Below are 12,657 nucleotides of genomic sequence, written 5' to 3'. Positions count from 1 at the left end.
GATCGTTGCTGGTGAGCACTGTTGGGTAGGAGGTGAGAATTAAGATGAAAGCTGATTTACTTTTAGTTATGTGCCTGGGCAGGTTTTAGACTTTCTACGAAAATCTCTGTAAATCTGAGAAGCACCTAGATAAGTATAAATCAAAGAACCCACGTCTCAATGGATCTGGATCATTTCATTGTTGTCGGAATTGGGCAACAAATCTGGGTAGGATAAAACCATCAGTCGGAAGTTGTAACATCCTCCATAAGTACATGCATGGCACTTCCTCAAAGACCTGATTTGCATCAGCAGGTTAAGTTGAGTCTGCTTCCCATTATGGAAGATTGTGTTCCTTGCCTGCTACTCCCAATGACTGAAATCCTGACAAGGTGGAACACCAGCCGATAACTGGGGAGAACTGAATTGAACTTCCAATCAACACCAGAAGTCCCAGAAGAAACTGGTTTTCATAAAAATGTGAATATTCTCAAAGATGAACCAGATATTCCTCATAGTTCTCAGAGTCTGAAGCAACACCTACAAACTCTTGCTGTTTGAATTCCCTCCTACACAGTAACTGTAAACAGCGCAAGGCCTGCTGTTATGCACTGACCAAGACTGATGACTTTCCAGATCCAGAGAACTGTTTGGATCACACCTGACTACTTAACATTAAAGATGAGTGTTGAAGAATCCAACCTACTCCAGAGAATGCATTCTATTGAATCATCTAGAACAGTAACGCAAATTCAGAAACAGTTCATTGGCAGCAGGAAAATGTGACACAGCCCTCAAGACGGCCCACAGTTCCTGACAAGCAGGCAAGATCCTCAGCCTATTGCATGCCACAAGTGAAATAAGTTCCATTGAGTTTAGAGGAAAGCTGTTGAGCAGTATTACGCAAACATGTGGTCTAACCATAGACCAATTGGAGACATTGAAACAAATTAAGATTTTCATCCAAATGAAAGCTTCATTTAAAAGTAAAGAAATGTAATCCAATCAAATTGGAAATGGTGAGACAATGGCATATTTTAGTGAAAAGTTTGTTAAGTTTTTAAACAAGTGTCAAGGACTGATTCAGGATAGTCAGCATGGCTTTGTGCATGGGAAATCATGTCTCACAAACTTGATGGAGTTTTTTGAAGAAGTAACAAAGAGGATTGATGATGGCAGAGCAGTAGATGTGATCTATATGGACTTCAGTAAGGCGTTCGACAAGGTTCCCCGTGGGAGACTGATTAGCAAGGTTAGAACTCTTGGAATACAGAGAGAACCAGCCATTTGGATGCAGAACTGGCTCAAAGGTAGAAGACAGAGGATGGTGGTGGAGGATTGTTTTTCAGACTGGAGTCCTGTGACCAGTGGAGTGCCACAAGGGTTGGTGTTTGGTCCTCTACTTTTTGTCATTTACATAAATGATTTGGACGACGTGAGCATAAGAGGTACATTTAGTAAGTTTGCAGATGATACCAAAATTGGAGGTGTAGTGGACAGTGAAGAAGGTTACCTCAGATTACAACAGGATCTTGACCAGATGGGCCAATGGGCTGAGAAGTGGCAGATGGAGTTTAATTCCAATAAATGCGAGGTGCGCATTTTGGGAAAGCAAATCTTAGCAGGACTTATACACTTAATGGTAAGGTCCTAGGGAGTGTTGCTGAACAAAGAGACCTTGGAGTGCAGGTTCATGGCTCCTTGAAAGTGGAGTTGCAGGTAGATAGGATAGTGAAGAAGGTGCTTTCTTTTATTGGTCAGAGTACTGAGTACAGGAGTTGGGAGGTCATGTTGCAGCTGTACAGGACATTGGTTAGGCTAGTGTTGAAATATTGATTGCAATTCTGGTCTCCTTCTTATCGGAAAGATGTTGTGAAACTTGAAAGGGTGCGAAAAGATTTACAAGGATGTTGCCAGGGTTGGAGGATTTGAGCTACAGGGAGAGGCTGAGCAGGCTGGGGCTGTTTTTCTCTGGAGCATCAGAGGCTGAGGGGTGACCTTATAGAGGTTTACAAAATTATGAGGGGCATGGATAGGGTAAATAGACAAAGTCTTTTCCCTGGAGTTGGGGAGTCCAGAACTAGAGGGCATAGGTTTAGGATGAGGGGGGAAAGATATAGAAGAGACCTAAGGGGCAACTTTTTCACGCAGAGGGTGGTACGGGTATGGAATGAGCTGCCAGAGGAAGTGGTGGAGGCTGGTACAATTGCAACATTTAAGAGGCATTTGGATGGGTATATGAATAGGAAGGGTTTGGAGGGATATGGACAGGTTGCTGGCAGGTGGGACTAGATTGGGTTGGGATATCTAGTCAGCACAGACGTGTTGGACCGAAGGGTGTGTTTCCGTGCTATACATCTCTGTGACTCTATGACATTGTTGATTTCTCTTGTTGTCTTTCTGTTTTCCCTTGATCTTCAGGCCCTCATCACCTCATCCTCAGATTTTTAAATTAGAACAACAAAATGCGAGAAAGACAATTCCAAAATCAAATGTATTGTGTGATGAACTTCATTCAATTTAATTATTCTGTTTTACAGCCTTGCCTTCTATGCTTCTTGGAGAATTTTAATTTCCTGATGATTCAGTTTTCACAGAAGCTTAGTAAATCCTGTTAAATGGTGAAGTCATGTCTTTCCTTAAATTTGTAGATTTCACACACATTTTAAAGCCAGAAGGAAAGTCCTGTCTGCTTATCATATGTATCTGGTGATCTTTAGAAGTAGAAAAATTAATGATGATATGTGTTGATGATGTCCACACCATGGGTGTAAATTTTGTTGCTGACAGATGCCCTAAAGCATATTTTAGGCAGAGGAAATGCCAAGTGTTTGTGAAGGAACTTGATAACTTGCTACGTTTGCATGGCCGTAAGAAGGAAAATGTGTCTAACATTCCCTGAAGAACAGCATTAACAATTTTTGTTATGAGAATAAGATGTTCCAAGACACTGAACAGGAGTGTAATACAACAGTATATGATACCAAGCCACCTAAGGAGACTTTAGGTCAAATGATCAAAAGCTCAGTCAGACAGTACACTGTTAAGTACAACAACAAGTATACCATCTTGGATCCTGTTGGGGCATCGATCTACCAGGGCCAGGTTTCTAGCACTGAGCCTGGCTCTATGGCTCACAAGGGAAGGGGGGGAATAATGATAGGAGATTCAATAGTCAGAGGAACAGACAGGAGATTCTGTGGTCGTGAACGAGACTCCCTCCCAGGTGCCAAGGTCAGGGATGTCTCGAATTGAGTCTGCAGGATTTTTTAGGGGGAGGGAGAGCAGCCAGAAGTCGTGGGACACATTAGTACCAGTGACATAGTGAATAAAATGGATGAGAACCTCGAATGCAGAATACAGGTTTAACGGAGATGTCAGGCCCTTGGTGGGATGTGAAAACAAACATTAGAGTCTTGAAATCAAAACGGTAAGCTTGCAAGCATGGGTAATAGGGAAATAAGACGTGCTGTGAATTAAGATATGGTCAACAGAGATTTGTGTGAGCTCAGGTTTAGTTGGAGTGCAATATCAGAAGCCAGCCAAGAGTGCACCAGAATGATCAAATCTATATGTAACAAAGATATGAGGCTTTCAACAACAGATGCGCTGAGACTTGGACAAGGTCAGGGTACATCAAAATTAAGGAGGTGAAAGCAGCTTGTCTCAGCGATGGCAGGAATATGAGCATGAAGGCTCATTTGGTTGAAAGGTGATAGTAAGGCGGTGAACAGACTGGTTTATTCTCAGACAATTCCAATGAAAGCAATGGAGTGAGTTAGTCAGGGAATGAAATTTGGATCACTTTTGAAATAACTGCATGGCTGGGGTGGATTCCCATCCTGGCTGGAGTAGATTTGGGATCTACCTTCTTGCCTTAGTGGTGACAGAGACCAGGGTGCTGCGAGTTGGACTTTCCTTCAAGCAGAGAACTCCAGAAGAAGTAACTTTAAATGTTTTTTTATAGTGGTCTCAGCATGCAAAATCCTTCCTCAATTGGTTGGATGAACTTTATATGACCTGGGTTGAAGGCCCTTTCCTGAGGTTTGGATGTTTACTGAAACATGCTTTTTAAATAAAAATTTTGGATGAGTGACTGGATTACAGTTTTCCCATAGTGAACACCATAAAACCCGAGACCAAATTGAATTGTTTTCTTCCTGTGTTCTGTACCAGTACATTTTTTTTGCCCATTGAGTCCAATTTATTTAAAATGGTTTTCGCATTTCTACATAATAACAACCTTTAATTTAGAAAAATAATTCTGTTTTAAAAAAAGTACAATTAGACAAAAGTAGACAGATCTTCATGAAGTTGGAAAGGCTCCTTGGATCTTTGAAAATGACAGCTGGCACCATGATGTGAAAATCCTGCCCCCAATTCTGAAAGACTGTATTATCAGCAACAGTGAGCAATGTTTAATGCACACCTTAAAGAAATCTGAATGCAACAGGTCATGGATTCTATTCTGACTGCTGCAATGGATTTAACGCAGTTTAGGTGTTGTGAACTTATGGACTATATTGTCAAAGACTCTTGAAGAGGGTAAGGTCTGTTTAATCATGGGTTGAAGATTTTTTAAAATACCCCCCATCCCAGACTTTGCAGCAATCAATGAGACACGTAACAAAGAATAATTCAGCTGGGAAGTTGTCTGTCCTAGTAGTTTAAATAATTGTTGACTTTTCCCCCAAAATGTTAATTATGAATGTTTGGCTGACTTTCAAAATTTATCATCTTATCAGGGATTCTGAATTCATAATTTGATTAGCGTCTTAGACAGTCTATTAAGACTTCAGTTCCCCTTGAAGTATCACGGGCAGACGTATGTTTGTTTTTGTAAGTCAGTACCCACTTGAAATTTAAAAGGTTTTAATGGACTTCCAAGAATGCTTGTTTACTTTTCATGATCAGATTGTATTAGATTGTAAGAATTTTATTTTGTTTCACAACAATGTTGCTCCTGAGGTTTGCCCATGGTGCATACTGAATGAATTTACATGAAATTTATAAGGCAACATGAGGGACCATCTTTGTATTCAGCATTTTAAATAAATTCCTACACCCTTTAGTTTGAAATTCCAGTAAATTAAACTTTTTAAATTGTTTGGTTGGTTTCTTTAATTAGACAGAAGACATACACTAACATTGTTTGGAGTGAATCTGAAATCAGCTGTTCTCTGTGCAAATTGTAAACTCTTTGTTGCTAATCTGTTGCTTCAGGGAGGAATTTGAAGGATTTTGGGTTTTTGATTGAAGCTGCATTTTGATCCTACATTGTGCTAGTTCGGTTGTAGCACTGTTTCTATGCTCTGTTTCTAGCAATGAACCCGACTTCATTCCACACTCAGTCACCAAGCAAACATTCCACCATTTGGTGCCCTTTGTCGCAAGGCATCTTTGGTAATTTAGGAATCTAAGGGAAGCAATTTCAAGTGTGTAGCAGCTCTAATGTGATAATATAACACAGATATTGGTCAGTGTCTAGATTTTAAAAAGAATTATTTAATATTCTCACTTGCACTTCGGTACGTTCTGGCACCATCTTGGATTACAAAACAAATTACTGAATAAATTGTATGTATGGTAAAATGCTGAATAAATTCATATTACTAAAACTGAAACAGCTTCAAAAATTCATCTTTCTCTCTCCATAGACATCTCCCTCTCTGCTCCTTCTAGTGTAACTCACAAGAGTAGATTTTCACAGAAATGCAGAGATAGGCTTGTGCACACATTGTCACAACTTCTCATCATTTCTGGTCTGCTGGGATGATCTTAGGTATATTTCAAGGCTATTGCTTTGTGGGGAAAGGTTGTAGAGGTACTCTGTATCCAATAAGAATAATTGCAGGGTGTATTGATGGAACTCAACACCCATTGTAGACTGAATGATGGCTGTTGAGGGCTAAGAAGCCCTTAATCTTGTACAAATCTAATTTTGATTGTGGTTCATATTCAATTGAATTCTATAGTTTAAATTCTAAAAATTTCAGCTTAACAGTGGTAGAAAAAGCTCTCCAATGAAAGAGCAGTTGGTTTAAGAAGCAGATTAAGCCATTTCTCTATAATTAGGCCAGCTCAACTCTTTTGTGTTAGGATCATATAAATATAGTTAATGTACTGTGACTTATCACTTGACTGCCACTTATAACAGAGTGGTGTGAGTTGGGTAATTGAAGAAGTCAGGCAAAGAGGTGCTTCTTTGGTTTTGCTTGTACTCCCATATTCAGGAATTGGTTGTTACTCAGCTACAGACAAGGAAGCTAGTTATTTGGTGAGTATCTGATAAGTGATTAAAACTCATTCTATCCCTAAAGTTCAAAATAGTATAGTGACTGGTAGTGTGGTTAAGAAAATATATAAAAGCATAAGTACAACATGTTAAATAATTAATTAGAACACATTAGTGGTGCTACAAAGGGTGATGTATCACAGCTGCAGCATGTGGGAGGTACTGGATGCCAGTTTGTTTAGGGCAAACATATCTGAAGTAAGTATGTCACCTTTGAGCAGCTTCAGCGCAGAGTTTGAGTTGGCTGAATTACCAACAGACATCAGGGACAGGCTAAGATACTTTCTACCAGGGATTTGGCATACCTCTTGGGATAATATCTTCAAAGACAGAAGAGCATGATTGTGAATAGCAGGTAAGGGTCAGCACTCTGACAATGACCTTCAGCCAGGCTGGCAGGGCCCAGTGACATGGCCTCCAGTATCAGCCTTCTGGGAAGAGGGCTTCTCTCCTTTGCACCATCCTGTCCACAAAGTCCGTGTTGGAGAATCTTCCCCTTTTCCAACATCTTGTGACGCAATTCTTGATGGAGCAGGGCAATTACAGAATGCCAGTGCTCTTCTGAGTGCACAGTGGCCTTTCAAAGATGGCATGGATGCAAGGAATTCGCTGTGTGATAAGTTGTTCAAGGAATGGTATATGGTAAGATGGGGCAGAATTGGATGTGCCATGGGGCGTGATATGTAATTAACACAGCCGGTTTGGCAGGTTACGACAAGGAAACCAGATCAGTCTTGCAGTGAATCACCCTGCACTTAACCAAAAAAATCATAAGATTCAGCCCACATTTGCGAACATTTAAGGATATATTTCAGTGTACACAGAAAGGATACATTCTGACGAGACAGAAAAATTCCAAGCAACAGACGTAGCATCTGTGGTTAAGACCATAAGACATAGGAGCAGAAATTAGGCCATTCAGCCCATCAAGTCTGCTCTGCCATGGCTAATAAGTTTCTCAATCCCATTCTTCCACTTTTTCCCTTTAACCATTGATCCCCTTGTTAATCAAGAACCTATCTATTTCCATCTTTAATATACACAATGTCTGATCTCCACACACTTCTGTGGCAAAGAATTCCATTGATTCACCACTCTTTGGCTGAAGATGTTTCTCCTTCTCTGTTCTAAAAGGTCTTCCCTTTACTCTAAGGCTGTGCCCTCGCATCCTAGTCTCTCCTCCCAATGGAAACATCTTCCCAACTTCCACTCTGTCCAGGCCATTGTATTAGATTCCCACCCCCCCATCCTTCTAAACTCCATCGAGTATAGACCCACAGTCCTCAAACATTCCTCATGTCTTAAGCTTTTCATTCCTCGCACTGTTCTCGTGAACCTCCTCTGAACACACACGAGGGCCAATACTTCCTTCTTGAGATATGGGGCCTAAAACTGTACATAATACTCAAAAATGTAGTCTGATCAGAGTCTTATAGAGCCTCAGAAGTAGCCCTCTGCTTTTATATTCAAGTCCCCTTAAAATTGTGTTTGCCTTCCTAACTACTGACTCAACCTGCAAGCTTACCTTCAGGGAATCCTGGACTAGAACTCCCAAATCTCTTTGCACTTCAGAATTAATGAGAAATGTTAAAAGATAATATCAAACTTAACAAAAAAGCATGCACACACAGACACACACATGTGCACATGCAGACAATCGCAAAGACACAGATACATATATACACAGACCCAAAGACACCAGCTGTGCCCACTTCTTTTTAATATTGAGGAGTCTTCAGAGAGTGCCTCCATCTTGAGGCATCTTCTCATTCCCCTACTTTTAATGGCAATGCCTCTCTCTAATGAAGGAGCTATTGATTTTCTCATGCTGAACAATCTGCATTTGGCTGATTCCCCATATTCTACCCCTCCATAAGCTCCATACTCTGCATAAGTCATCAAAAGGTCTGCTGTCTCTGTTGTAACTCTTATCAAGTCTGACCACGCATTGTTAGCTGACTTATGTTGACTCCTGGACAAGCAACATCCTGATTTTAAAATTACATAGAATCTCAGACAGTGATTCAGAAAGTGAACATTTTGCACAATGATCCGGCATGGTGTTTATGCTGCACTTAGATTTCCTGCTATCTTTCCTCATCTAAATTGACCATTATAACTACCTATTTCCTTCTCCCTCAAATGACTTGTCATGGCTCCCTTTATCCTTATTGTGGAGGTGCTGGTGTTGGACTGGGGTGGGCAAAGTTAAAAATCTCACAACACCAGGTTGTAGTCCAACAGCACTAGCTTTCAGAGCACCGCTTCTTCATCAGGTAGCTACCTAATGAAGGAGCAGTGCTGCGAAAGCTAATGCTTCCAAATAAACCTGTTGGACTATAACCTGGTGTTGTGTGATTTTTAACTTTATCCTTATTGATAGGAGTCTTTTCAATCAACCTTTTCACCTTTGGATAAAAAAGATTTTTTTTACTTTTGCATTGGACTTCTTGGTCACTATCTTAAACTGATAGTCTATAATTGTACACTTCTTCACAAGAAAAACACTCTTTCTGCCTGCATACTTTCAGGACCTTTTGTAACTTTTAAACATCTCTCAGGTCATTGCTCATTTTTATGAGAAAACAGAACTGGCCTGTCAATCCTTTTCAGATGTGTACTCTTTCACGTGTCTGGTAACATCCTTGTAAATCTTTTCTCCAGTATCCCTGTATTTTTTTGACTATGTGTCAGTAGATTTCCATTCAGTGCACAGTGTGATCCAAACAAGAACTTACCTACTTTTCAATTCTATGCTGTGAGAAATGAAGCCAAGTGCTTAGTTTGCTTTTTTCTACAATCTTGCCTACCTTTAGTGCAACTCTTAGAGATATTTTTACTTGTGCTTCAAGATCCCGTTGTTTCTCTACCGAGACTCTGACCTTCCGAGTAACAAATGACATTCCTATCAAAATGTACTACCTCACATTTATATTGAACTTATTTTGCCTATTAATGCCTGCACTATCAAAATTGACTATCCCCAAGTCTGATGTCATCCACAATTGTAGAAACTTAAACTTCTCTGTATTAAATGCCAAATATCACGTGTCTGCCAAATATGCAAGCCTAGTTGATTTAGATCCTGTTGCAGTTTACTGATATCGTCCTTATGCTCCTTAGAAGTTTGGTATCACTTGGAAATCCCAAGAGTAGTAAACCAAATATCATAGCCTTATATCAAAAGACATTCATATTGATTGCCACATCTTCGAGCTTATACCAAGCTATTGCTTAAAAATTTATTAGATACTCTGGTAAATTGATAGATTAATTTTGACTCCATATCAATTAAAAATAATTAATTGATTGCATAGTGTCTTCTGATGTGTTTGAGGCCTTATGTGGGAATTTGTCAATGTAAGTTACTTCTTTCTTACATTTTAATGCCACGAGAGAAGTGATACTTCAAGTGCTTTCTCTGAATATTAAAAAAAAAATGATCAGATGGGTATCCAAGCATTTTGCCTTCCGTCACTGAAGGTTAAGTGCACATTAACCTTTAGGAGTACAAATCCTTCTTTAAAACTCATATATTTGTTAATTGCTAATAATGATTTTTATTAATTGCACAATTTTGTTTTATTACTAAACGCAATTCAACCTTTAATAAAACTGATCTTTGCTGACTGTGCATTATACATACACATTTACAAAATTTGAGTGATACTGAAATTAAAATGTAAAGATGATTTTAGCTTCCAATGCACTTTTTTCTGTTAAATTGAGTCAGCTTCAGATTTTCCTTTTCGTTATATACAAATTGCGATGTAAATCAGAATTTATTGCCTATTCCTTGCATCTTCTGCTGATACCACTGTAGGGACTATGATGACAGTGCTACCATAGTTGGATTAAGTAGAAAATTCCTGGATTTTGACCAAGAGAATGTGAAGAATTCTCAGAGGACCTCAACCCAATGCAGTTTTCTGAAAAAAAAAATTCAGCAGTTGTGGCCCTTGTTGGCTGGGCCAGCATTTAATACCCACCTCTAGTTTCCCTTGAGAAGGTGGTGGTGAGTTGCCTTTTTGAACTTCTGAAAATGTTTGGTGTAGATATACCCAAGATAATGTAAGGGAAGAGGTTCCAGGATTTTAACCCAGTGACATAGAATAAACTGTGCTATATTTCCAAGTCAGGATGGTGAAAATGGGGCAAGCTCCTTTATTCGATGTAGGACACTAGGCACTGACACTGCTTCCCTGCGCCCCCACCCCTCCTATACCATGCCTTCAGTAATTTGCTATTCAAGGGTCTCGCTGAGCGGGCCACTCAATACTCCTTTCTCCCCACCACTGATAGAATTTGTGAAGTGGTTGATCAGTAAGGGACAATGCTGCAGGCACAGTGTCCACTTTTACATTGAGTCGAACATTTGTTAACGCTTGCAGTTTTTAAAATGTATATTTTTACCTTCTCTACATTTTTCATCATCTGATAATATGGCATTTTGAATGCATTATTTGACGTCTCAAAAATATTAAGGATGTAACTATTTACATAAAAGTGCCTGCTAGATATACAAACAATGAATTTTTAAATTTGATCTTGAAAATTATTTTGCAAGCTTTAAAGACACAAAGAAATAATGTTGAACTACATGCAGATATTCACTTTCAGGTTTGGAGCAAATAATGTACCAGAATTCACTTGATACAACCAGAAATATTGTGTAGTGCTGCATTTGATGAAAGTGTGTCCTTAAGAAAAAGAGTCACATTACAAGGAAGTAGTGCATTCAACAAAACAAAAACATTTGAACCAGTTCTGCTATTTGCACAATCTTGGATCATTTGCTTAAACTATCTTTTTATATTTTCAGTGGCCACTGAAGTCTTCAATTCCAAAAGCCTGGCTGTTCAGGCCCAAAAGAAAATACTTGGCAAGATGGCATCAAAGTCAATAGCAACTGCATTGATAGATGATACAAGCAGTGATGTTTTGGATGAGCTATTCAAAGCAACCAAGGAATACACGCAGAACAAAAAAGAAGCAGAAAAGATTGTCAAAAATCTTATCAAGGTAGTCATAAAACTAGGAGTCTTGTACAGGAATAATCAATTCAATCAAGATGAGATAATGCTTGTGGAGAAATTCAAGAAGAAAGTTCATCAGTTAGCAATGACCGTTGTGAGTTTTCATCAGGTTGACTTTACTTTTGATCGGCATGTTCTGTCCAAACTTTTGAATGAATGCAGAGACATGCTTCACCAAATCATTGACCGGCATCTGACTGCCAAGTCACATGGACGCATCAACCATGTTTTTAATCACTTTTCGGATTGTGAGTTCTTGGCTGTGCTTTACAATCCATTTGGATCTTACAAAGGTTCTCTGCAGAAAATATGTGATGGTGTGAACAAAATGTTAGATGATAAAATTATATAACCAGCAATTTGTAACATTTTCTGTAAAACATGTTAAAAGTCCTGCTAAAATATGAAGAAATAATGTCTTGTAAAATGCATTTTTGTTAAAATTGTATATTTTGACAAGTTTCTTTTAAAGATTTGTTTTCTATTTCTATAACTATGCATAAAATAGAATAAGTACTCTGATCTATTATTTGTCCATTGAGTGAAATTACTTGAACCCCCCCCCCACCTTGTTCAATTCCTAGCAGATGATTGTTCTTAGCCTGTGGAATAAATCTGATGAGTTCAGATAAATGAGCAAAATCCAATGCAACTTTAGCTTTTAGACTATTACACAAAACAATATGCATTGTTTCCTTTTTGTAAGTTTATAACTTAAAAACACACACACACCAGCTTGCAAATAAACTGAAATAATTATGTTCCGAAATGAAGATTACAGAATGTAAATGAAATAGTACATACGCATTGCCAGTGTTATGTCAAAGTACAACAAGTAGCATTTTAATACTTTTCATCCCTTTCCATCTGTATTATACAGTTTACATCAACTCACTTGAATTACTTGGACATATAAAACAACGGACTTTGATCTAGTGTGTTGAGATGTAATATATTAAACTAAGTCTCAGATGCTTATTTTATTCTAAAATACTCAAATGGGCAAGTAACTTTCATAAATCAATTGTACTTTATGATCAGCATAGTTATTATGACTGTCACTGTGACTGGAGCAACTTTTATTCTTGTGCGAATTATTTGTTTGTAGTAAGCCAAAGAATAAATTTCCATTGAACCTGGAGTAATATAGTCATAAGTCGTCATTCAGTCATTTTATTCTCTAATGAAATCAACATTTACAGCAAGATTGAACTCAATCTTCATGCATTAAATGATCTACTCTGTCCAACTCATCACAAGCTCATCATATGATAAGTTATTAGTTCTGAAAATACAGCAAAAACAGTTTCCAGTAAAAGGATAATAAGTGGCTTGTTTTTAAAGTTA

At 38.5% G+C, this 12,657-nt stretch overlaps 1 protein-coding gene across 3 annotated transcripts in view; it reads left to right on the top strand.

The window, feature by feature from the left end:
• Positions 1–12,451, top strand: part of LOC122560635 (tumor necrosis factor alpha-induced protein 8) — a 147,157-nt gene extending 134,706 nt beyond the window's left edge. For all 3 annotated transcript variants that reach the window (XM_087998339.1, XM_087998336.1, XM_043711489.2), the window contains one exon: positions 11,097–12,451. In XM_087998339.1, the coding sequence (XP_087854465.1) occupies positions 11,097–11,662 (566 nt within the window). In that variant the 3' untranslated portion in view covers positions 11,663–12,451. The remainder of the gene's footprint in view (positions 1–11,096) is intronic.
• Positions 12,452–12,657: the final 206 nt, after the last annotated feature.

The sequence above is a fragment of the Chiloscyllium plagiosum genome, unplaced genomic scaffold (genome assembly GCF_037043375.1).
Source record: "Chiloscyllium plagiosum isolate Xiang-an unplaced genomic scaffold, Cpla_swu_hap1 HiC_scaffold_2, whole genome shotgun sequence".
NCBI lineage: Eukaryota > Metazoa > Chordata > Chondrichthyes > Orectolobiformes > Hemiscylliidae > Chiloscyllium > Chiloscyllium plagiosum.
The sequence above is the reverse complement of the archived record's forward strand: the minus strand, read 5'-3'. Positions and strand labels throughout refer to the sequence as shown.